The sequence below is a fragment of the Ambystoma mexicanum genome, chromosome 6q (assembly GCF_040938575.1).
Source record: "Ambystoma mexicanum isolate Mex_15411 chromosome 6q, UKY_AmexF1_1, whole genome shotgun sequence".
NCBI classification, from domain to species: Eukaryota; Metazoa; Chordata; class Amphibia; order Caudata; family Ambystomatidae; genus Ambystoma; species Ambystoma mexicanum.
The window spans coordinates 92,816,453-92,843,384 of NC_090937.1; the positions used below are offsets into that span (position 1 = coordinate 92,816,453).

General features: G+C 44.2%; 1 protein-coding gene across 5 annotated transcripts in view; it reads right to left on the reverse strand.

Annotated features, from left to right (window-relative positions):
- Window positions 1-26,932, reverse strand: part of LOC138515801 (broad substrate specificity ATP-binding cassette transporter ABCG2-like) — a 647,435-nt gene that overhangs the window by 41,523 nt on the left and 578,980 nt on the right. For all 5 annotated transcript variants that reach the window (XM_069630535.1, XM_069630533.1, XM_069630536.1 and 2 more), the window contains 4 exons: window positions 25,171-25,260; window positions 11,151-11,275; window positions 6,755-6,909; window positions 5,446-5,535 (listed from right to left, as the gene is read on the reverse strand). In XM_069630535.1, coding sequence (XP_069486636.1) covers window positions 5,446-5,535; window positions 6,755-6,909; window positions 11,151-11,275; window positions 25,171-25,260 — 460 coding nt within the window. The remainder of the gene's footprint in view (window positions 1-5,445; window positions 5,536-6,754; window positions 6,910-11,150; window positions 11,276-25,170; window positions 25,261-26,932) is intronic.

Consider the following 26,932-nt stretch of genomic DNA (forward strand, 5'->3'; position numbering starts at 1 on the left):
AAATCTTTTCTGCGGATTGACCCATAACCTTCGGCGGAAACGGAATAAGGCCCACCGCCACTGCGATTCTTCCGATGCTACTTTGAATCATCGCCGAATCGTCGTGAGACAAAGGCTCCGATGATTTGTCGGCAGTAGAAATACTGTCCGTGCCACTAGGAGGCTTAGCAGATGGGTTTCCGGGTAGAGACCTAGCCATAGTTTTCGGGCCTACTGAGGCCTTGCAACTCGTCGAAGCGTCGTTCTCCCGACTTTTGACGTGTGTAGGTTTAGGGGTAGCGCCCTTGGTTTGTCTTGATTGCCCAGTCGCCATGCGCTGCTGCGAATACGGCAAAGGCCTTGGATCAGAGCGATCCGAGGGAACCGGTGAAGACTTCGGCGGCCCTGTTGGCGCTTTCGCCTTTTTCGACAAAGGCGTCGAAATTGGCATAGGGGTTGTGTGCTTAGTGCGATGCGCTTGTACGCCCCTGTCGCCCAGTATGGTCCCTGTAGCAAGAGCAGAGTCGAGCCTGGAAGTGTCGGGGACGGGCGTGGCGGATCTAGAAGTGTCCACCTCAAGGTCTACAACATCCGCATTGGACGTTTGGTCATCGAAGTACCCCGTCATTTTCAGCTGGTGTGGCGGTGGGGGACCACGCGTGACTTACCGTATGCGGCCCACCGCTTTACACGGCGCTCCTTAAGGGTCTTGGGCCGAAGGAGTTTGTACGCCGCACAACGCTTCTCATCGTGCTCTAGGGGTAGACCGGCATTACACGTCCTGTGTTCGTCCTTCCAAGGATATCTGACCCTACACTTAGGGCAGAATCTAAAAGGAGTCCTTTTCATAGCAAAAGGGAAGGATGACCAGACCGAAAGGGAAAAGAGGGGAAAGGAGGAAAGACATACTAAACAATATGGCCACCCCGACCCCACTCTCCCTACTGTATAGGTCGGCCAGAGGGCCCGACCACATGGACAATCCGGTCGCCGGATCTTAGGCGCCGAAATCCACAGCCGTAGCGATTCCCCCGTAGTCTTCGTCGAAGATGTTGCTATTGGCGAAGTGACTTAATGGGGAATAAACCGACAATTCGGTAAAGATAAACAATGTCTCTAGTAAGAGCTCCGCTATAGGGCCACCAGTTATCTCGGTGGAAAAAAACAATCTGAGAGACCTCAGTGCGTGAGGGATTTCGGGTACTACACACGTCACGATAGAGATAGTGTTACAGACACGCCTATGTCGACGTCCCCTTTTGGTCCCCGAAAGACAAGATGCAATACTCTGCGGTTACCACTGGATGTCGGACCATATGCACAGCATGTGATTCTAAGCAGATTAACAAGCATCAGAAACTTGCTTCCGAATCCAGATATTGGAGGCCAAACGATCATGCTGGGCTCAGTATATGCCCCAAATACAGGACAGGATAGGTTCTTGAGAGAAGTCCTATCGAAGATGGAGAGCTTTGCAAAAGGAGAGATCATTTTAGCGGGGGATCTCACCATGGAGTGGGTCCCTAGACACGATAGGGTTGGGACTACAGTACAGGGAGCGCAGGCCCCCTCTAAGGCATTACATCGGAAGATGACTATGCTTGTCCTCCATGATATCTGGAGGATAGTAAGAGGACAGGAGCAGGGATTTACATACCATTTGCATGTACACTCCACCATGTCTCGGATAGATTACATTTGGACCTCTACATGGCTGCTGGGAAAAGTTAGCGAAGTTGAGCTAGGATCTATCTCTTTGTCAGATCACACCCCATTGTGGATGAGCATTATGGTGGGTAATATGAAGGGAGGGTCTATGGAAATGGAAGTTCCCCACAGATCTTTTACACGATCCAGTGCCACAGTAAATGGTACGAGACGCATTTTAGGCAGTGACAGGAGGCCACCTAATAACACTTAAGGCAGGAGGGGACAAACAGAGATGGCAGTGGGAAGAGGAACTAGAGGGGAAATTAAGAGACATACAGGGAGAAATGTCAAATAATCAGAATAATAAACTAAGAAGGGCACTGAGACACATCCAGGGCCAATTAGAGATGCTCAGAATGAAGAAGGTAGAGAAGGCGCCATTATATTTGAAGCAATGGCATTACGTGAAAGCCAATAAGGCGTATAGGCACCTGGCCAGACAGCTAAAGGCAAAAAGGGGCACCCAGACAATTATTAAACTTTGAAATAACCAAGGGCAGGACAAAACGTCAAACAAAGATATCGGGGAAACTTTTAGGGAATACTCCCAGAAGTTCTATACATCAGACAGCCCATTGGAAGATAAACAAGAGGAATATCTAGTGAAATTCTCGCTCACGCACATATCAGAAGAGTAAAGGGAACTATTGGAAGACGAAATAAGGGAGGAAGAGGTCCAGAAAGCTATTAAAGAGTTACCAATAAATAAGGCCCCAGGCCCGAATGGATACCCGGCGAGTTTCTATAAGAAATTTCAGGATATCCTGGCCACCACTCTCATAAACTGTTTAACACGTTCAAGAGCAAAGTTGCCATCAATGAATGAAGCTAAACTGGTGGTGTTCCATAAGCAGGGCAAGGACCCAACACTGCCAGGATCATACCGGCCAATATCGTTAATAAACCTAGACGCAAAATTGCATACAAAGATATTGGCAAATAGGCTAATACACTACTGCTGCAATTAATAGGGCAGGACCAATCAGGTTTTGAACGTTCTAGGCAAACATTCGCCAATTTCCGCAGAATCTGCCACCTAATATAGAAGGCGGGAATAATCCAAAATCTGGAAACACTAGTCTCATTGGAAGCCGAAAAAGCAGTCGACAGGGTCGAATGGTCCCTGTTGTTCCACATATTGAAACATATAGGGTTTGGTACGTGATTCCTTCAAATGCTGTGGGCTAATTAGAACTAACCTACAATTCGCATAGCCCTCAATGGGGTGGTCTGAGGAAAAGTAACATTGGGGCGGGACACTAAATAAGGATGCCCACTATCCCCGCTACTATATGCTATCAACCTGGAACCCCTATTGACCGGGATCCGAGAGCTGGACCAGCTGACAGGAATAGAAATGGCAGGAGAGGCACATAAGGCAATAGCTTTTGCAGACATGTTGGTAGCTTAGTCGGACCCAGAACATTCATTGCTGATACTAATGAAAGAACTGGATATATTTGGGGTGATATCAGGGTTAAAAATAAACAGGCAGGAATCGGAAATACTGAACCTAACGGTGGACCCCGAAAAGATGGACAGATTGGGGGCGAGAATGCAACTGGTGGGAAAAGGTATAGCACACTTCGGTGTAACCCTGATGAAAAAGATAGGGCAAATGTAAGGGGCAAATTACCCGCAACTACTGAAAATTATTAGAGCCGATCTTATGAAGTGGAATCCCCTTACAATAACATGGTGGGGGAGATTGACAACAGTAACAATGGCGGTATTACCGAAACTCATACTACTTTCAGGCACTACACATTAGGATCCCAAAGACCTTCTTTAGATCCCTCAATAAGGCCATAATGTTGTATATTTGCAAGAAAAGACCCACAACAGCCCAGGGTAGCAATGTCTACATTAACGGCTCAAAAAGACATGGGGGACTTAGCCTTCCCCCATTTTTACAGATATTATGAGACGGCCCAGTTGTGGGTCATGAGGGAATGGTTGTAGCGGGATCATCACTCTTGGGACTTATGTGGCTGAATAAACAAAATAGACACCATTATGTTAGGATGAGTGAGATAGTTGGGGTAGTGGTGGAAATATGGGACTTGGCAATTGAATGTGGGGTGCTAACTGAGAAACCATCTACATTCTACCCAATGTTTGGGAACCCGAATTTCAGCTGGGGATGGAAAAGGGGGCATTTAGAAAGTGTGAAAAAGTGGGTTGCCAAAAGATACGGGATATGTACCAGGGGCAGACTCTTCATTCTTTTTAAGAATGTGTTCAAGATATGAACCTGACAGAGAGATATTAGTATAAATATAACCAATTGAAACACTGGTTAATTACCCCAGCTATAAAGGAGGCAGCTACAAGACAGGTGACACCATTTGAAAAATATATAACTACTCACGCAGGCTAAAAAAGACTGGTGTCCAATCTATATAGATTTTTGAATGGGCAAGAAGAGCTTGTTTAATAGAACTACATGAGGAAATGGGAAATAAATCTGGGGGGACCATTCCAAGAAGACAGTGGGAGTACCTATGGGGGGCGATCCCAAAATTAGCTTGCTCCATTCAGGTGAGGGGAATGTGGATTAAGATTCTCCTACAATGGCATTATACGCCAGCAAGGATCCATGTAATGTTTCCCCAAGCATCGGATCAATGTTGGATGGAATGCAAGGTGGGGTGGGGATGTTGTAACTGTTTCTTCTTTTTTCTCTTGTATTGCACATCAATGAAACTAATAAAAACACATTTTGAAAAATGCACCTGTGGGGTCCCCTCTTTCTCTGCACCCAATTGGATGAATAAGCTCTCTCTCACTCCCACATCCCACCCTTGCCATTTAATCTCTTTGGAGCTTCAACATTATTGGCCGGAGGGGAGCAGGATTGCCAGTTCAACTGGGGTGACCACAGGGCTGACTGGGCCACGGGATCAAATGTGGTTTTTCATGACAGTCGCAGTTTTAAACTACAACTTTTTAAAGGGTATTTTGAGGGAATACCTTTGAAAAATGCCTTTTCAATGAGATCTTCCTGAATAAGGTCAAACTGCAAAATACAACTGGAAGAGGATACAGGCTTTTTGGGGTGAAAGGCTGACTCACAAGTAGGAAGACAGAAGGCGCTGTGCAGGCAGAAATGGAGAGATACATGAGGTCAATAACTGCCTTATTGAGGGCCAATTCTGAGGTGCATGCAAAATAGGAACATGTTCTTCCATGAAGCATGAACACTTGCCTTAAAAACATCATATTCTGTTTGTGATAACGTGGCGGCCTGGCCTCAAATCCACAACAATTGCATGTGCCTGATTTACTGCTTCACAACAGCCATCGCAACCATGAGGAAGGAAGTGCAGGCACTGAGAGGGGGTTCTCCTTTCAAAAGCACAGCTTTAGCACGTCAGAAAAAGGAGTTAAAATACGGCACCAGTAATGTGCCGTTAAACTCAACTGCACACTTTTTCCCCCCTTTATAAAAATAGCATTTCCTAAACTGCAGCACCACTTTTCTAATTTAACGAAAGCTTAAGAAAACTTTCCTAAATTAGAAAAGTGGCAGTCTTAAGAAAAGCTGGCAGTGCCAGTGGTACACATGTTTCTATCAGAAGGATAGATTTAAGCAGCTTTTGCTACTGGGAAGCACGGCATCTCCCCTCCAATTCTTCCACCCACCTCAGAATTGTGGTACTAAAAACTTGAGGGGAGAATGTCTTGGTGTCTTTGTAAAAGCTATTATCACATAGAACCCTTTAAATGCAATGCACAGAACATTATTTCACTTACTGTAAGGCCATATCGTGGGATGCTGAAGTATTTCAGCCAGTTCAGCCAATCCATTACACTGGGCAAATTAACCAGAAGCCCGGAGAAAATCTGCCAGGAAGAGAAATCGAAAGATCAATGATGACCTGTCCCTTTGTTCACTGCACAGAACCCAATCCCCTTTACCGCAGCAACAGGTATACGTGTTAGTTGCTGCACAGACTTGTGAAGCTCAAAGTCAAGCAGAACAAATGATTCACAATAAAGCACTGCATTTATTAAGATGCAATTCCTCAAAGCATGTAATTGCCATTTATTAAATCAAATGTCCATGTATAGGCCATTCTGCACTGTACACATTCAATGTTTTTTAATGTGAATTTGAAGTTCAGTAGACAGACAAAGAAGCAATCAAAAAGGGATTGGCGTCTAGGTGATCATATTTTCCGCCTTATATCTATCAACTTCGAGAAGGCACATAGAATCAAGACAAAAATAATTTCAAAAATATTTTAATACAATTTTGCTCAGCTTCACCTTTAGAGAAAAGCCAAAAAACCACAAAATGCTTATCGGTGCCATAAAACAAAAGAATCATCTTTTTCCCAGTAATATAAAAAAATACATTTCCGCATGCATTTGAAATTGTAATTGTGTGAAACTGTCAGCCAAAACCTGCCATCCCAGGACATATTAGCGTCATCGTCTTAAATGGAAAAAAGGATGCCACATTTGCTGAGGTTTACTTTAAAAAGGTTCGTTTTGAATGGTAATATGCTTCATCACTAATGCTTAGGACTGGTGTTAAAAGCGCCAGGTCCTCAAGGTGTTAGGAGATTGAAGACAAAGTGATACTATGTTCCAGAATGAATAACCCTTCATATAGGATCTACTCGTTGCTTTTGCATACATCAGTCCATTTGAGTCACTTCCAATGCCCAGCTGTGCACCACACCACGATGCAATGCCGACTTAACACAACACAAGCAGCAAACATATTCTCTATTTTGTTTTTTAGTCTCTTGAAAGGTAGACCCAGGACTTGCCAATCATTGCAAAAGTATTTATTGGCCAAGTGTGGCTTCTGGAGCGTTCCCACCTCTGTTACAGGGCATCATCATCATGCATCCCAGATCCTGGGAGTCTTTCACTGCCACCGAAAGGCAAACTAGCTCTCCTGGGACGCACCAATTAGAGTTCAATGACGAGATATGAAATGTCATCATCTTGCAGCATAGCTAGCAACAGCGTACCTTTAAGTATTTGTAAAAGCAACATGAAAAAGAGAAACTAGACATATCCCCAGAATGATGTTTCTTTCTGAACTCACAAGCATGAAGACAAAGCAGATGGTGATGAGAAGGTTGGCCACAGCGACCACACTCTGCCCTGCTGCGATAGCCAGTGCCATGGAAGTGGCCGTGTAGGAGACCAGTATAAGCGTGATCATCATGGTGAAGAAAGCGCCTGCATTTGCTTTGAAACCTAAAAATAATTGCAATGGTATAACGTTAATGCCTCATCACAAACTGGCATACATAACAATTGTACATATATTTTATTACTGCTTATTATTTTTACGTTACGCTGTAACTGAAAATGTAACCACATGCAGGCTTGTCGGATTGAAATTTAGGAATTTAATTGCTTTAGTTAGAAACGTTGAATTGGAAAACCCTTTTGTGTTTGACCACTGTGGCTTGGTTGCTCAAGAGCGGATGGCCTACCGCTAACCCTGCCTGCTTGCTTCTCTTGACAAACGCTAGCATCAACATGCAAAGATACAACTGGGGTTGACGGACAGGCTAAATTTACCAGGAATTGTTTTACACTTGCCAGTAAAGACATAACGTAGAGTTAAAGAAATAAGATGGTCCCCATCTATTGGTGCAAATTCTGTTAATTTACCCACATACAAAAAACATTGCCGCCTGAAACAGGCTTTATGTCAATATAGTGCACATTAGATGCATGCAACAACTAAAATACGGGGAGTCCCATCACCGATTCCTCCTTGCTCGCAAAATTGTACTCCCTTCCATCAACTGCTGAATTGCATCCCATGCTTGCATATGGCATTTCCCCTCCTCCCCCTATAGGATTCTCCAGCCAAGATCCCCCCCTTCTTAAGGACACTGTGCATGTCTTGCCCCTTGGTGGCTACACATCCACGAACCAATCGGATGATCTCTTAAAATAGGCGGCGTTTGTGTCGACTTACATCCTGCCCCCTTAGTTTGTGTAACAAGCCACTACTTGGTGAAACATCAGTCTGGGCATCCTTGTTCGCCAGGGAGAAACTTTTTAAATGTTATTCACTTCAAGGTTCAAGTTCATTGAATTTTCTAGATTGCTGGTTTTGTATGAACACACTTCTTAATTTGACATTTATTTTCTAGTATAATTTGGCAATTGCAGGGATCTCTGAACTCTTTTTTTTCCCTTCTACCAGTGTTAGCCCCTTTGTGTCATGTGTCTCAGCTACAGTTATGCTCTTGGCCTTTTCTTACCCGACTCCAGTGGTAGCCTATTTCTGCGCCTCTTGAGACGGGACTCTCCTGGCGGTGGTGCAATTAAATGCTGTAATATGCTTAACCCCCCCAAAGGATCTCTTCTAAGATTCCCTAATTATAAAGTGCTGAGGTTTATGCTCTCCCTGGTAACTAACTCAGCAGCTACTTTCATATCCATCGTTCACCAAAATAGGACACTGTCTGAGATTCTGTTGAAAACCTCAGGAACGGTGCAGAAGATCTTTTGCTTCTGCACTCAAAATACGTTTTTTGTTCTGGAAGCCTTATGTCTCCCACAAATAGTCAACACAGAGACACACCCTAAACAGCATGTCCACTGTGTACACATCCATAAGAAAAAGCACTATTTCCTTGTGGAGCTTTACTATACTAAACACTGCGTATTTTAGCAGGTGCCAACATGCTTCACTGATGTCCGTGAGAGATAGTTTAGTTTAACCGATTTCAGCAGTCTAGTTGACGCTGAAATGCTTGCACAACATTGCGGAACGGAAATACGTCATTATGTATGTAGGGACTATGAGTGATATAGACGGGAGCCTTAACGGTTAAAAAACGCCGGCTCTGCAACAAACATGAACGGACTAAATGTCCTGACAGTAAGCTTTTTCTTCCGTAACCTAAATAGTCATGTTTTGAGTATACATTGTTCATTTTGAGGATGTAAGGATGGTGGACTTACTTGGGCACCGTATATATATTTTAGATGCAAAGCCAAGGAATCAATGCTCCAGACTTGAGGAATGAACCGGCTACCGATATGAGGTATTATATTTCTGTATACCAAAGATGGATAACTTCATTATATTCCAAAAACACCTCACATACTGTTAATTGCTTTATAGATATGCAAGTCCGTCAGTGGTAGGTTCCATGCAGTACCACATCCTATTTGACGTAGCAACTGCACGCGGTAGCAGCTTTAGGTGCCATGCTAGACATGCTTAATTTAATAATTCTGTCGAGCAAACTATTAATAATACCAGCTAATTTATTATTTCAGATTAATTACACGCCCTGATAAAGACAATACCCTGAGGCATTACATTCAACGGGTTATTCTTCGAAACTAAACAGGACTAGCAGGCGTCTTGGGGTGACAGGATTAAAAATGGTTGTGAAGAGCCACACATTAAGTAGTGGAATTACAAAGTAATTATTGTTAGGTACAATCAAATAACGTGTTAACATTTTCGAATATGGAATGCATAATTGTTTGAAAATAATTGAAATATTATTTGGTTTTGTTATTTGACTTGTAATTTAAGGATTTGTGAACACTGTGCACTAGCACAGTCAGAATGTTATCTGCACTATTGCACATTGAGGGATGTAGATAACAACAGATGCACTTTCAATTCCGTGTTTTGTGTAATACATTTTGTAAACATTGTTTTCTTCATTTGTACAGTTTCCCCTCTAGAGTTTTCATTTTTTCTTTTTAATTGATTGTTTTAATTGAGTTCATTTGTTAAGTATTATTGCTTCTTGTCTATTGAGCAGGAGCAATGCTGTTCACTTAGACATTTTATTATTTTAAGCTTGTTATCATGCATGATGCGAAGAATATGTGAAGTTCCACAAAAAGCAAACCCTTTTGTGCATGGAAATAAACCTGACGGTTTAAAAGCAGCAGGGGCTGTGTCTCTGGTCATCTGGGAACAAGGTACATTTAGGTTCGTTTTCTGTAGCAGTGGGAGGTCTTTCAGGTACAAACGTGACTATCCATTTCATTTCACCTGAACGGCCATTCTTGGAAGGCGTCCTACATAAGGATACATTCTGACTCACTGCTGTGTATGCTTCCCTAAAGCTTAGAATCTAAATGAGTTGCGATGAGGCTCTATGCGGAGGGGGGGAGGGGGGGGGTCGACAGAACATCAGGAAGATGTCAACTGCCCCCTTCTAGGCAAGATTCTTTCAAAAACATTATTTTTGGGATGAGCAGGCATGGCTCAACTCAGGTTTTCAGGGACGAGCTGTACGTTTAGCCCCAGACCTGCCTGGCACATCCAACTCAATATAAAACGTATGAACACTGCATGGATTTAAGACCCCCAACATTGTTAAACAGCAGTCCTTCCCATTACCAATTACCATCCTTTAAAACCAACAGATAAAATTTAATAATTGGTCCAGGTGAGACTTTTAAAGATGAAACTGTGATGGAAGGAACAAACAGCAAATCAGCACACTAGTGAAGCCAAGAAGTGGGTTCCGTGCCACACTTGTGGCTCGAGGAGCTTTTAAATAGATGAGAACCTGGAGGACCTTGGGCACAAGAGGAAAGAGCAAAAACCAAAAGTGCTGGAAAAGCATCATTTCAGTAATATCCTTACTAAAATGTGGCTGAAAATGTATGTAAAATTCACCAACTGTATACTTTTAATTGTTAAAACTGTATAGAGCTCTTTCTAGAGTCCCCCCGGAGCATCAACGGATGCGCTAAAGACTCTGTTAATGCTCAGGGCATTTTCACTGCTTTTGACGGCGGTGGAGAGTTACGTTTCTGCCTCCCATTTGCCCTCCACCTTCAAAACAACTTTGCTTTAAGCCAGCATGAGATTTTCATGCTGGCTTAAAACCAATGATTTCCTATGGAATCCGCCTGCTTTTCAAAGCAGGCGGATTCCATAGGAAATCATTGTAAACGCGGCTTGGCATGTATCCATGGCAGACAGCGTTTACTCTATTTGCACTACAGAGTGCAAGTAGAGAAGTGCCAAGAGGCTTCCGTCGTCTCTTTACACTTCTCATTTGCACTCCGCAATGCAAATAACAAAAATTGCATAAAGGGAGTTGTTTTAACGTAACTGCAAACGTAAGCAGTCCCCTCGGAGTGATTTACGCTCATTTTGAAAATGATCTCCATTGTGGCTAAAAATATTGCCCGTAATAAAAATTTTTAAAAAATTGCTGGAACCAAAAGGTTCACATCAACCGGTAAGATTCACGTGAAAAAAGGAGTCTTACAAGTAGGTGTACATCTTATTCAAGGGGGCATATCGTTCCAAACTCTGGGACCTCACTCAAGCAAGCAGAACCTGCCAGCGTTTGGTGAAAGCACATGACACTTTAAGGCCATTTTCCTTGCAGGATCTTAGGTTAGACAGAGTTGACCTCTGGGGCACTACAGATGGGTACTCTGGCGTAGGCTTACTTTATTCAGAACATGCTTGCTTAGATACCTACCAATCATGAAATAAATGATACAAGTGAAGATCACGCTGGGCAAAGTTCTCATGGGAATTAAGTCAGCCAACAACTTGGAGAAGAAATACGCAGATAGTCTGTAATAACCACTGATGTACTCATGTCTAAAACCAAAAAAAAAACATTGTTAACGGCCACGTTAATTCAACAAAAAGAAACACAATGCATTTCAGGAACTTTCAAGATAACACGTTATGGGGTTGCAATTCAAATGAAGTAAAACAATTCATGAAATTCAAATAGTGCTAAGACTTTATTGAGCTTTTGCCATGAGAATGTTACACCAAATACTTTGTACAATAAAATACTACTGTACATTAGACTTTCAATTCAAATATTAACCTCAAAGATACACAACCAATTAAAATGTACAAATGGCTGGATTTCTAATACAAATTATAATGCTCTACCCAGGCACTGAAAAGAAGGTGTAATATAAATTGGGGAAATAAAGCGCCCATCAGTACTAGACAAGATGAACTGCATTGCCTCTGAAATAGTTCTAACATTATTAAAAATAAAATGGTGACACAACTACTGCCTCCTTAAAACCAACAATAGCTTACATGTTAACAAAAAATGGGGCAAGTCTTCAACAGTCCTGCTGTCACAAGGGCAGTACTTATTCTTGTGTATCCATGACATCCGAGCTCTCAACGGCAAGATGTTTAGTCTTACCATTGCCATCATACGCCTGTGCGCCGGTGAGTAAATTTAAACAAATTGACGCAGCAAACAGTGATGAACTTCGAGCCGAAGCAAAAAATCTCAACAAACACAAGTCCGTAATAGTACACATGGCCTGGCCATGTCCCAAGTCCCTGGCTATCGTTTTAAGGTGTTGTTTGTTGATGGCAAAAGGCTTAAACTGTTAAGTGTCTATACCCCACTGTTTGCATATTGTGGTACAGTTCTTCAGCCCAGGGTAAATAAACTGTGAGCCTTGGATTTTCTGAGGAACCTGAAAATAGTTTGACAGAAAACCAAAAAGGATAATCCAAACAGCCTGCCAATAGATAGGGTACCAGTTTCCAGCCTTAACGCCACCCCGGGGGCACTTGGGCACAAACCCCGTACATTGCTGATAAACACTTGTTGTATGCGATTGAGGGCAAAACAATTTGTACTACCCCAGATGTCACTAATATAGAGGGCGGCCAAGTGAACCTTGGCCCCCAGGACTTGAATACATTTGTTGAGCCGATGGCCGCCAAACTTGTAACAATCTCGTCACGGCACACAAACCTTTGCGAATACGACTTTCCACCTACTGCAGGTGGATCACTTGGGTGATCGGAGTGGTATACCATAGAGATTGCCCTATGGATCTTAGTTGATTGGCCCTCTCATGTCAGGTGGCTAGCCTGCCCCTTCCCCAAGAAACTATCTATTACATTGTTGCAGGGTCACAGGAGTAACTTTGGCCCTTGCCCCCTGCCATCCAACCCTGGATTTCTGTCCCGATTGTCTGGAACTGGCCTCCCCAGGCCTGGGACCCAGCTCTGTTCTCAGCACTCTGCGCACCTCTTCAAGGTGATGAGAATGACTATATGTTCACAATGTATCCGTTAGCAGTACCACTTTTGCCTGTGAGAGTGCCCTCACCGTTGCAACGTTGTTGACAAGTTCATGTGTCAATTCATGTCTAGGTTGCTGAGAACTGTTAGTCTTCCCACCGCGGGTGAATAACCATTGCCTAGCTCGGCCGCATCACGTGGTTGAGGACCACGAAATCAAGCTCTCTGGTCTGCAATTTATGAGGATTTATTCAGTTTTTCTGCAGATGGCCCCTTGTTGTTTTAAGTTTGAAATGTGCTGCTTTTCTCTGACCTTGGCTGCAAGCCCTGGCCTTCCTGTTCTGTGCAGCCTAGTTCTGCTTTCCCTCGTCCTGCGGCTGTGGTCTTATGTGATCCTAGTTATATTTATACTGTGAATTCTACATATCTATACCATGCTATGTTTTTCCTAGGTTAGTCGTATTTGGTCCTTTCAGGTTCCTTCTGTGATCATGTAGTTTCATAAGGTTAGTTGCCATAAGCATCTGCAAGCTTGCTCTGCATCTCTTCGTTGCCTTGCATTCAGCATTTCTGCACTTGGCTAATGTGGAAAATAAAAGCTTTTGACAGTATGTATATGTATCTGTCCTCGATCTACAGACCTGTGTAAGCATGTTCTTTGTGTATTCATGTGCGTGTTTGTGTAAAAGTTGTGCATGGCCGTGAGTGTACTTCGTGACTAACGTGGCTATGTTGTGGTGTCACTAATGATGTCAGCACAGTGGTTTCTTGGCATTAGTCAACGTCATCCAGCGAGGCATTTGGGTCCATGACCAATGTTTAAGCACCTGTATCCATAAAGAAATTCACTGGATAAGGTTTGAATGGCTGTCTGAGAGAATATCTTTTTGAATACGTGTCAGTTACTGGTCCTCCTGGGGACTGGCTGAATAGTGAGTGACTGTGTTTTTGACTCTTCGGGCCATTATGTTCTTGGGGGTGAGGGGCATTCCAGGGTCCCTCTGTTCAGCATCGTCTGTGCATAAAGGAGGTGTAGCTAACTCTATTTAAAAGGTTGAACAAGTTATTCCCAGATAAAAGCTGGGATTAATATCCAATAAAAAGATGATAAAAAAGCTGGGCAGACATTGGCAAGCCCTATCTTACCCCTTTGTTAACCAAAACCTCTGTTGGTACCCCATGACCTGGGTGGCTGACAACAGAGGTCTTTAAGCCCAAGTAAAGACAGATAATCAGCTGTCAAAGAGGGGGTGGCACACTCAATTTCTACAGATTGCACCACAATAAAGAGAGGTCCACCGAGTGCCTTAGCTAAATCTAAAAACATACTTTTCAACTACGATTCGAAGGTCAAAATCATGATCTACTGTGGTATAACCTTTCCTAGATCCTGCTTGGAAAGGAAGGAAAATGTCATCATTTGCCGCCCACACAGTGGGAAGTCACATAGCTCAAAAGCTTACTTTTACGACATTGTACAGCTTTAAAGCCAGGTGCAAAACAATCGCTGGAGGAAACATGACTTGGGACCAAAGCTTCCAAGTTTGAGGCCTAAGTAATGCCCCACTGCTAAAATATGAGGTCCAATGAATAGTAACAACACCAATATGATTAAACAGATTGCTGTATTCAATGAATCACAAGGCACAGATCTAGGAATATGTGGGTGCTACTACACAGAGCAATGAGCAAGAATATTCAACTAAGCCACTACTCGTAGTCACATGCCCACCCAATGGTACAGTGATTTCATAATCCCCTTCCATCTGCTAAACTTTTCTGATTACTTTACATTCAATTTTAGCACCATTACTAGGCCCTTCAATTGAGGTAGGGGGGTAGTAAGAAGGCCACATTTTTGGTTTTAGCTTCTCAGAGGCACTGTAGGTGAACTGGCATGTCACTTGCTGAATATCGATTCCAGTAACCTTTGGTTCTTGAAGTTTCTTTAGCGCCACCCAAAGGGAGCCAAAGCTGATTGGTAGGGATTCATAGCATGTGGCATGCAAAAGTCTTAGTGTATGTGTGTGTCCCTTTGTCACGGGCATGGAGTGCAATCTGCTGCTGCCCACCTCTCAAAAGGTCAATGGGAGAAGGAAAAGCCACACTGAGTGAGCGACTTACGGTGAGCGAAGCTCCTGTCCCCTGTACTCATACCTGTGTGGGCCTCGTGGCCTGGCAGCACCTACATTGGCACAGATGACACGCCCTTGTTGCCATTTCTTAGCAATGGGTAAAATACCCAGGTAGCTGATGTCAATCCCTAGCAATTGGGAAAGTGCAAAGGCAGATTATGAAGCAAGGAGCCGCGTACCTGATGGGATTGCTATCAATGCATCATGTTCCTGCTCATTTGATGACAACCTTTAATTACGGGGCAAGTACCTGAGGAGTTGTTTCAAATCCATGACAACAGGGCAAGTAACCGGGCATTTGCCTATCATTGGCAATTGGGAAGGTTTCGAGGAATTTTATGGCAAATTAATGGCAATTGCCCAAGTACCTACCTGTTGAGTGGTTACCTTGTCCCCAGATGACAGGAACCACAGGTAGAAAAGGCAGGCTTCTTTATTAGTTACTGAACATATAGGATCAGGTCACAGGTTACAGGACACAGGTACATTGGGAAACATTCACCGTCCATGCTCTCTCTAAACAAGCCTCTCAACTAACTGCAATCCAGCAGAGAACACTGGCACCACATTCAACTCATGACATCACATCCATATGAAGCAGAGCAGATCGGAAGAATGTACAACACAAAACTCCCCCCCCCTTATGTGAAATCGAAATAAGAACACAATAAAAGAGATGTACACATCAAACAATAGCACCATGGAAAATAGTGCATCTCTCAACACTACAATTCCAATTCCACCACTTACAAACCTAGAGCATAACTCCACAACAAACTGTGAGAAACCTGTGGGTATTCTCCAAGGCAGACCGTGGGAATCCCTTATTCAGGTGGCCAGAAAAGAACTAGCCCTCTCAGATCCCAACCCGAGGGGTGGACGAACAAGGGAGGACAACCCAGCGTTCTGCTTGGGGGAATATCTAGGGTAAGACGCAGTACTATACCGGAAAGGAGGATGAGGAGGTCAGATTCCCTGAGGATTTTGTGGGATGTACCACTCCTGCCCCCCTTTCTCCCATTAGATCTCTCCTGTCCAAACCAGACAACCCCTCCATATCTGTTACACCCAAAAACCACAACTCCCATAATCCCTGTGTTCCCATTTCCTACCTGAATGCTCATAATCACCTTTATGTACGTCCCTCTGATTATTCATTCCCAAGCACCCAAGCTACCCTGACAAAACACTACCATTCCTACAATCCCCTCTGTTCATTTCACAATTCCGGCCATTCTTGTCCATTTCACAAACCCTACCCATTTCGTTCGTCTCAGTCTACCAACCGACCCCCTTCTTCCAATACCTTTTCCCCATCCTACCACATAGGACATTCAAAAATACTGCCCCCCCCCTTTTCTGACATGAACACATTTGCACAACACGAAAGACAACAGACTAACACCAGACCCATTTACCGGACATGTCCCAATACAAGGGGGTCAGGCAAAGTCAGACAATTGACCAGAATTACACACACCTAATGGCCCTTTACCTTCCACACAAGGATAAATGGTGGACCATGAGCGCACACTACGAGCAAGGCCGACCACACAAGGAGACAGCTATACAGACCCGGCAGTTTAAGAGAAGGAGAAAGGTGGCAGGAACCGAGAGGGTGACAAGGAATGAAGCAACCTTGCCCTTTCTGTCCCAGACCCACGAAGCCTTCGTAAGAGGAAACGTAAGGCCACAAACAATAGCCTGAGTGTGTTGCCACAGATGTCAGCGGTACCCAGAGCGTGCCTACGCCGATAAACCGGAGCGTGGGCGACTCCTGCTATTGTGGTACCAGCCTTGACTCCATGGACAATGAAAGTCAAGCGGTTCATCACAGCCCGCGTGTCGAAGGAGAAACCGATAGGAAACCAAACTGTGTTGATTGAAACCCGCAAAGTGGCAGATTGAGAAAGTTCAAGAGTGTTCATACAGGAGGTCTAGCAAAATCCCAGTACAATTGAAAGTCTTTGACCGACAAACTGTTAAAAAAGCAAGGGGAGTGAATCCCGCTAAAGTGAAAAGTGGCAAGAGTGAACTCGGAGGAGGGATGCCGATAAAGAGGGGTGAAGTCCCAAGAAACAGTGTGCTGACAAAGGTGAACCCGGCAGAGGGATGTCCATGAGAACTGTTTAAAAAGACATTAAGATTTTGTGAAGTAGAGGAAAGCCATAGTGAACCCTACAGAGGTAGGCGCGATTCGAGAAGGGTCTGCACCCTGAAGAAGGGAACCCAGGGGTGAAGAATCATCACCTCAAGTTCAGTTTGAAAGGAACTTTTTGTTTTGTAAAGCTATCGGGCCCTTGGAAGCAGGAGATAGATGCGCAGAAGGTCTGGCTATCACAAGAAACTGTTAGTGGATCTGTGCCAGGAAGTGGGGTATCCAGGGGTGAGCCCATCACCCTAAATTCATCAAGAAAAAGGAACTTTGTGAAGGGTCTGCACCCGGAAAAGGGGGACTGAGCTGTGAAGTTATCACCTAAAGTATACCGGGAACAGAATTTAGCCTCGAAGGCAAGAGACTTTTAGTGAAAGAGACTCTACCAAAGAAGAACTCGATAGCCGATACCCAACTGTCGGCTCGTGTTGGAGAAAGCCTGAGCGTGTGTTGTGCTGAGGAGACCCACCTTGTCCCGTGCGCAAAACGTGGATAAGGGAGACCCCAGGCAATCACATCCTGACACATTATTTTGTGATCACTTCTTTCTTTTGAAAACCTTATCCCACACTCTTTCTATATTGATTTCTAAGGATTTGGCAATAGTTTTCTTTTTAGTATAGGCTATTTATTTTGACAAGACGCCACACAGGCTTGCTCCCATTTTATAGATTAAGGTTTAGATTAGGCATTTTTCCAACCTGCATACAGTTTAATAAACACCATTGTACAGTGATCACTTGTGTCTGTCTTTCCTGTTGCCACCATGAGTTCATTACAAAACCTAGAGAACTCCACACAGAGACCAAAACCCTAGAACCATCTTTGCATGCCATACAAAAACACACCCAAATGACAGCAGGACATAACTCCAAACCCTGCCACCCCTCAAATTATACAAAATAAGACAAGAGATGACACACTTCAACTAAGAAAAAGGATACCAAACGAATCTCTCAAACATCCCATCAAAAATGTACTGTCAAGTGACCACTCTAAATCAGTATCCACTATGCGCAGCAGAAAAACAAACATGAATCTGGCGCACAAATCTTACTTTAAAGATTTTGTTTAACACCAGCAGCAGGGACACTAAATATACCTCCCAGCATTCATCACTACACACATCCACTGTGCAGGCAAAAACCTCAATGTGACCCAGTCACTTTGCACACTCCCTCAACTGTAGCAATTCTCAAATGGCGCCCAACAGCCAGAACACACAGGCGTCCAATGACTTTGTGAAGCACTAAGTGGTATCGCAACCACTTAACTAACATGGTGTCCAATACCAATATAAACTAGTAAACCTAGGTGTCCAACACCTCACAACTAAACGCAAGTGTCCAACACCATCAAACTAACATGGGTGTCCAACACCACGAGGGCAGTAAGTAGACATGCATAGACCACTATACCGAGATCTCAATACCAAAACAGTCATACCGGCAAGCACTCACCTACATCTAAGTACACCCCTCCCTCCCCCAACTAGCCCCGTGGTTTGCTAGACCTCGGCCCAGATAGAAATGGTCAACTAAACTTGACCCTTACCCATTTCGAATGTAAACATGGGGGTGGGTACACACGTACACACACACACTCTTATTCCTTATATTGCATATACACCACAAACATGATTACAAGGCTTCAGTTTTTTCACCACTAGGTTTCAGTTGTACTAATGCAGTATTTTTCTTTTCATCGTGTCAAGGTCTTTTTTCAGTTTTATTGTATTTTTTTATCTGTTTCTGATTTTTCCTGGTGATGTATGCATTGATTACTGTGTCTTTTTGTGAATGTTATTTGTAATTATTACATAGATGTACATAAAAGATTTCATTTAATTCCTACAAATTGCCTTGAAAATAGGGCTCCAAGTGCACTGGCCACACATCGGCACTTTGTTCTTGATGACATTGCCAATGTGATAAATACCTATAGTTATATTCCAGACATCCATGTATAGGGGTTAGCGCAGATGTCAGCACTCTCAGGGGACCAACTTTCTCAATTTCTGCTCACACAAAGATGCAGTGCGTAGTGTCTCAACTAAAGGGCAGTCTAGCAGCATCAACCTCACCATACATCATGAGGGTATGCAGAAGGCAACACCATCGCCTGCTCTTTTGTAGACTATATCTAATCAGATGTAGCATGTCTGAAAGTGGATCTCAAGGTGAAGACCAAAAAGAAAGATTGTAAAGAGTGACTCGCCAGAAACAATGCCATTAAAATGGGGCTGCCAAAATAAACTAGCATCAACAAGATGGAGAATTTGCTTGAAAATTCCAGAGTCGCAGCAATATCTGTTCAAACTATCGCTTAGCCCTGGATCCCGCAGAGAGAGCCACCATGACCAATTATAATGCAAATCTTTAAATATGATATTTATTAAAAACTAGGGGGGGGGTGGAGTTGCGACTCTTAGTTAAAGTGGCATTCAATATTCATAATATATTGTCATTCTCTGTAAACTCTGTTTAACACTAGCTAGTGAAGCAATATTCTGTTTAGATCCCAAACAGGCATTCAATCCACTGGCTTAAGGTTCGCATCTTGGGGTCCTCCAACTTAGGTTTTGCTTTTTGTCTCAGCCTCTTTAAGCCAGAGGAGTTGGTTGTAGTCCTTGTAGCCCAGGATTTCCACTGCAACCTCAGAAGACCAGAAATTAAACTAACCCCAGCCACCATGCCCCGTTCTTCTCCAACTCGATCTTGCAGACTAAACGACATCTCAGTGGTCTTCTATCACATCCATCTCTGGTGGCCATCTCCAATGCTTGTGGCTTCTCGAGTAGACCGTGCTCCCATGCACCATCACTGTGACTGTCTACTTCCTTCCGGGAGACTTCTCTGCAATCTTCCTCCTAAAGTCATTGTTCAATGAACCTAGGTCTGAATCTACACTTAGGAGGTCATTGATTGTTGCCAGTCGAAGGATGCCATCCTTGCAGCTCCCTTGGGACCCTGGTAAAATGTAACCTCCCATTTCTCATAACCTGAAACTGCCTAATGGCGGTCCCATCCTAGTTTATGAGAGACCCATTCTAGCACTTTAAAACTGTAGCAAACTATATAAAAGTTAAATACCTTTGTACATTGTGTTGCTTGCCCATCTTAAATTGTTACAGTATATTTTACATAAATCTTTTTGTTTTTAATATTTCTCACTGATTTTTAGAACTCACCTGAATTCTAGATTTTACCTTAACACACAACTTTTTATAGAACGTTTGTAAGTAGTATAATACATGGAGATTCTTGCCATGAACTGGCATGAATCAAACGGTTAAGTGCAAGACACTTCCAAATTCGCATTATCACACTAACCCTTAGTTAGAGTAGGGAGAGTTCGGAAGGCCCTGAAGGAGATTAGATGGCCTGCTTTTAGGGAACCATCTTTACGAAAATACAGACTTAAGACAGACTTTAGACAGTATGGGTCAACATTCGGTAGCACTAACTGAGGGTTATGAACACTTGTGTTAAGGAATAGGGTCATGACAAGACGAGTGAGAGGGACAGCCAAGGCCCCAAAAAGAAAGCAAAAACCCTCAAAATGTCTTAAAGAGGTTGTGTGTGCCATCTGAGAAACTACATTGGAAACTGTATCCTGCCTATGTATATGCTGCATGGCTGAGAACTGCACTGTCCTATCCCGCTTCTCCCTTCCTGTACGACCCCTCTTGTGCAAACTGATGACCCACTTCCCTTCCAGTCCTGGCGCATCCCTCAGTGTGGGTACTACCCATTCAAGTTGCTGTTCTGGCCCAACACATCATGCTATCTTGCCCCAATACCCTTTTTGTCCACCTCTGCCAAGTTGCGTCCTAGCCCTGCTATTTGTTTATGTACTTCTCCCCTCTGTGTCCTACCCAACACGCATTTGTACTGTACCACTCCTGTTTGTGCATCTGCCGCTAATTTGTAATGTAAACTTTAAATTAAATTTGTAAGAAATATGGTACAATGAACATCAGTTAATTGATCACTTTGCAATGACCGTGCACCAAAAGAAGGTTGAGTTTGTTCTGTTGCGAAGTTCCAAAAAATCTGAGATGGGTAACCAAAGTTAAAAGAGAATCATAACAGATTAGTTGCACTGAATGGATGTGATCATGAAATGATGTCATATAAGTCTAAAATGTTAACCACGTTAACCAGTTTTCTTGTGGCAAAATCCTTCTCTGATACTCTACCTAATTTAAGATATTAGAAAAATAAGCCTTTTTTCCCCAACTCTGCGCACATCAATTAGAACACTGGAATGCTGTCCGTTCCACTGAAGGCAACACACTGGCAGAGTGCACTTATTGCTGGTACAAGGCCTCTAAACAAGCATTCAAATGTTTCTCCTTTGAGTCTCTTAGTTTTACACAGAACATTCACAGAGTTTAGGTCTCCTCCCAACTGTCAATCACTGGTAAGCTTCTGGTGTAGTCCATCTTTTCCCAGCTCTTTTTCTAACCTAAGCAGGCCTTCCAGCCTCCTCCTTTGCAGCTGGGGAAAGGGGATTAGGTCTCCTCCCACCTGTCAGTCACTGGTAAACCTCTGGTTTTGCCACTCTTTTTCGTAGGTTGTTTCCTACTTAAGCAGGCCTTCCAGCCTATGTCCCATAGGCGCCCTTCTATAGCCTTGGTCTCACCTAGGCGTCCTCGGCTAAGGAGGCACGAGGACAAGGACACTACCTGTTAGGGCCCAGGATCAACCAAGCTGCCCCTCAAATCCTCCAATGGACATTACCACGTGTCTCGGCCCGTCTGAATCCTATCCCCACCATTTTCAAGGTCTGTGCTCCAATGCGCACTAGGCAGCCATGAGTGGCTACCATATCCAACCTCATCACTGTACTGCGCCTTCCACAACAACACCCTCACATCATGGCCCATCATGCTGGTAAACACCCGGTCGGCGGTAGCCCACGCCGCAGACATCGCTGAATTAATCACTGAGAGTAACCGTGCCACCATCCTTCAGCCCCTCCTCCCAGCACATCCTCGATGTTCTCCTACCACCTGGATACAGTATTCAACATACTAACCGGCAAGGAAAGACAGGTGGCGGGGACGCTGTCATCCATAAGTCAGACTGGCCCTGCATGGTCCTGCCATCCCCACCATCGACACCATCCCCCTCATAATTCTGATCCCTGTCATGTCAATTCCCCCTGTCCCACAAGGCCTCCATCACATTCCATCTCATATACCGCTCTGCCCCAAGGGAACGGGTCGTTCGTAGAGGACCTCACCAACCACACTTCCTCAGCATCAATCATACACGCCAGCAACATCATTCTCAGGGACTTTAACATCCTGGAGACACCACCCTCTAAACACCTACGCAACCCACTCTATGCACTAGTTGACTTGAACAACCTCCAACAACAAAGCATCCTCTCTCCAACCAACACATAACACACGCTCGACCTTGCCTTCACTCAATTGGTCAGACCATCTGGCAATCCCTCTGACCCTGCAACACTACGATCAGCCCCATAAGGGACAGGCTAAAAGCCCTGAGATCACCCGCCGCTCCTTCAAACACTTCGCTGTGGACCTCCTTGAGCCAGCTCTGGCCACCGCCTCCTCCACCGGACATGCTTCGGATCACCTTGAACCTTCTCTCTTGTCGCCGCTGACCTGGTTAACACCCACGCCCTTCTAAAAACCACACGGATCAAGGCCAGACCATCCATCCCCAGGCAGGTGACAAAACGGTGGCGTTAACACCGCCCTCCTGACTCAAAACTCTGCGAACCTAGCGCAAAAAGCTAATTACTGATGCAAAATGAGTTTATTACGCCACTGCAATTGAGGGTGCCCCTAACAGGAGCAGAAACCTCTTTGGACATTGTCATACACTGCGCCAGGCCTACCCCGGAACCCATGGTCCTGGCTTTGCAGGAAAATGCAATAGCATTAACAGCTTCTTCCTCGACCAAATTACCCAAATCAGCGACTTTATCGACTCTGCAAAGGCCTCCAAGGAGCCACCCATGTAGCCTGCATCGGGAACTCCCCCCTTCGTCAGACTTCACCCCTCTCACTATTAAGGACCTCTCTGACATCCTTGCATCCCTGAAACCCACAGCCTACTCGGACGATCTCCTCCCAGTCTCCATCATCAAACAGCTGCAAAGGGTTTATAGTCATTGCATCAAATTCTTTACATCTAATACCTTTCCATCTAAAGCATTTGCATCGAAATAATTAGCATCAAATGCATTTTTTTATTATTTTTGTTTTGGGGGTGGGGGTTCACCCCTTCAAAACCCACCACAATACAAATTAACCCTTTACCACCCAATAAAATGCATTTGATGCATTTATTTTCGATGCAAATGCATTAGATGAAAAGGCATTAGGTGCAAAGACCAAATACCCGTGCCCTCAACATTCCTTAATATCGTCAATGCCTCTCTCGCTGAAGGCCCGTTCCTGGACACTCTAAAAACAGGGTTTATTTGCTCCCTGTTAAAAAGCCCTTATGCGATACCGAAAAACTAGCAAACTACAGACCCATCACAAGACTCCCTTTCATAGGGAAACTCATCGAAAGGCCGTAGACAAACGATTGCTGTCCAAAAATGACCAACTCTGCCTCTTCCGCTACTTCCAATCAGGGTTCCGCCCCAAATTTAGTATGGAAACTGCACAATTCAGGTGATAGTTGAAGCACTTCATCTTACGGACAGAGGTGACTCTTGCCTCCTCGTCCTTTCAGCAGTGTTCGACACAGTCGACCACCCCACGCTCATCTCGATCATCGTCACCAGAATGCACCTCACCGGAAAAGCCGTCCAAATGGGGCAGTTCAGGTTTAAACGCTCAATTCTCTCACCCATTATCTTCAACCTTTATATTGAGCGCCTGGGAAACCTCTTAAATTACCCCAGCTGTAACTTAAGCTTACTGGCTTTCAAGCTATCTCTCTTCTCCGCTACTGCTCGGACACCATCCAGACCTGGAAGTCATCCACCTACCTAAAACTCAACACCACCAAAATGGTGTGCGTCATTATTGGCCCCGCCTCCGAACAACAGATCGTCCAAAACTGGCTCGACAACATGAACCTAGATGGCTTCACCCCCAAGCTGACCAATTTAGCCAAATCCTTAGGCTTCATTGTCAATAGGGATCTCTCCCTCCAAAAACATCTGGCCAAGAAAGCCCAAACCGCCTGGATCCAAATCTCCACACATCCCTCTGCTAACTTCCATACAGTAGTCCAGGCACTGGTCATCTCACACATTGACATGGGTAATACCATCCTCAACAGGCTCCCAGCCATGTACCTGGCCCCTCTCAAACCTGCCCACCACGGGGCAGCCCGTCTTATCGTGGGTGCCCCCAGATTCAACCACATCACTCCCACCCTACCTGATCTCCACCCGCTCCCCCTCCTCGCAAGGATTCTCTTTAATCACATACAAAGCGGTCTCCACTAGAACCCCATATTATCTGGCCGCCAAACTCTGTATCTCAGGAGGTTCCTGCACCTCCCGTAGCTCGACCATCAAACGGTTAGAGTCCACGCTTACCTGTAAGGAAAGGAACAGAAAGCGATCCTTCTCCTGGTATGCCTCATCCCTCTGGAACTCATTCCCCCTGGATGCTCGTACTGCCCCTTCCATCATAAAGTTCCGCAAAATCGTGAAGACATGACTCTTTCGTCGCTTCCTCCCCCAGGACTGAAACTCTGACAATGCCACACACTACTGCGTTACTGTTAAAATCGCTAGCTCGATGCTAGCCTCTGGCTTCCCCTTAACTTTAGAAAGCGCTACACTCTCTATGGCCATGTTTTGTGCTATAAACTATAAAATAAATGCAATAAATTGGGGGGAATGTTCTAATAACACTAATGCCCCCCCATCCCTCCTTGGGCCATTACCAGGTGGCAATCTCCCTTGGCCCGCGTTAAACTTGGGCCAAGGTCCATTGCAATGTAGTAATGCCCACAGAATGTGGTATTATTGCTTAAGTATAACAGTTAAGGCATGAAAGTTATGCACAGTCTAATTTATAACAACAATGGATTTATGCTATGTACCAATTTTGCTACTTATCTGCATATATTTTTGACAATATCATACATTTACTTCAGGCATGAGAACACGTCATGAACACCAGCATGAGAACTTTACCAGGACCAAGTAGACATGTACTTGTTTCCACATCATCAACTTACATAAATATCTTCTTTTCCACAACAAATAGCTCAATCGCTGAAACACTGCTGAAGCACTGATTGGTGGTAATGAAAAACAATGCACCCACCCTGTGGAGAATGAAATAAAAACAGTTTTATTTAAAGCAGCACCAATCACAGGTTTTTATTACAGTACTTTAATATATGCTTTACAATTTCATCCGAAAAATGAACAGAGTTTGCCAACCGTTTAATACAAAAAGTGACCAGAGAGAATTATCTTTTCTTGGATGAATTGAGTAATAGAGTTCTACACATGACTGTGTGGTGGTAGGTCTTGTCTTCCTACCATTCTATGAGATGAAGATGGCCATACAGGCACTAAATGCAGGGAAGACCGCAGGGTTAGACAGGCTTGGGCTCCAATTCTACCAATCCCAAGCATATAGGTTTGCCTCGAGGCTAGTGGTGGTATATGAAACAGCGATTGAGCTGGGACACCTTCTGGACTTGATGGAGGAGGCTAGTATAGCAGGGCACTCTAAACTGAACTGGAAGCCTATGCATTGAGGGTCTTGCATACCCTTATCCTCAATGACTACTGATACAAAGATACTGGACGAAGTAATTGCCAAAAGGATTCAACCACATATTGAAAAGCTGTTCTCCCCAGAGCAGGCAGGGTTTATATTGGGACACTCGACTTCCTGGTATCTTAGCAGCTGGATAATGTCAAGGCAGTGTGTGCAAGCTTGGAAGAGAAGGCGTGGTGGCCCTGGATGGCGAGAATGCCTTACACTATGTCATGGGTCTAACTCAAGGGTCTACTCAGAAGATTGGCATGGGGAGTTTATCATCAAGCTGATTGAGCTGTTGTATAGAGAAGGGTGGAGGTACAGGCACCCACCCTATATAGGCATTTCATGGAAGGTCATCTTCGGTGCATAGCTCAGGGTGGCGGGGGTGCAAAGACAGGAGAGTCACCCTACAGGTGAATATAGAAGATAACAATAAAACATGTGGTAAGGAGTAAAACATATAGGAAGCAGATGTCAATATGGGAGCAGCTAAAAGATAACAGGCAGGGTGTCAGTCTTGCTCCAGGACACAGGGAAGAACTAGGAAGAATGGATGCCTTCAAAGGGAGACTGAAGACGCCAGATGAAATTTTTATAGGCATTGTTCAGACATTAGCATTTGTACTTTGCTGTCAACCAATCAGGGATGCAATAAGACTTTGGTGGGCAGGGTTCTTGATTCAGCCTTAAGTTACTCCTATACTATGTTCCGAATGCATGCAGAGAGGGATGCAAATTAATAGACTGCACAGGTAGGAAATTTGTGGCCCATGGAGCTGGATGGAGGAAAATCAAAGATAATGAATGGGTTATGGCCTGCATTCTCACTCATGCAGTAGCGTTAAAAGCCTTGCTCCAGATGAACCATTGCCAAGTGCTAATGAGTTCTTATATAACATCACACAAAATACATATATACATTGAGCAATATAATTCCAAGTTTGGTGTGGGAGTGCCTGGAGGTTAAGGACTTCTGGCAGGAGGTTGCTCCAAAACATAAGTGACATTCTAGAGACACAGATACAGATAAATTTAGAAAATGTGGTCTTGGGTGGAGTGACCGTGATACCACCGCCGCTCTGCATTATATTTTGTAATTTTGCCAAACATTTGGCAAAATGAAGAACAGCCCTAAATGGATGAATACGGGAGCACATATTTATACTGGCTTGGTGAAGGGTTGGACTTTAGGCAATGACAGGGAAGAGTGTTTTCAGAGATTG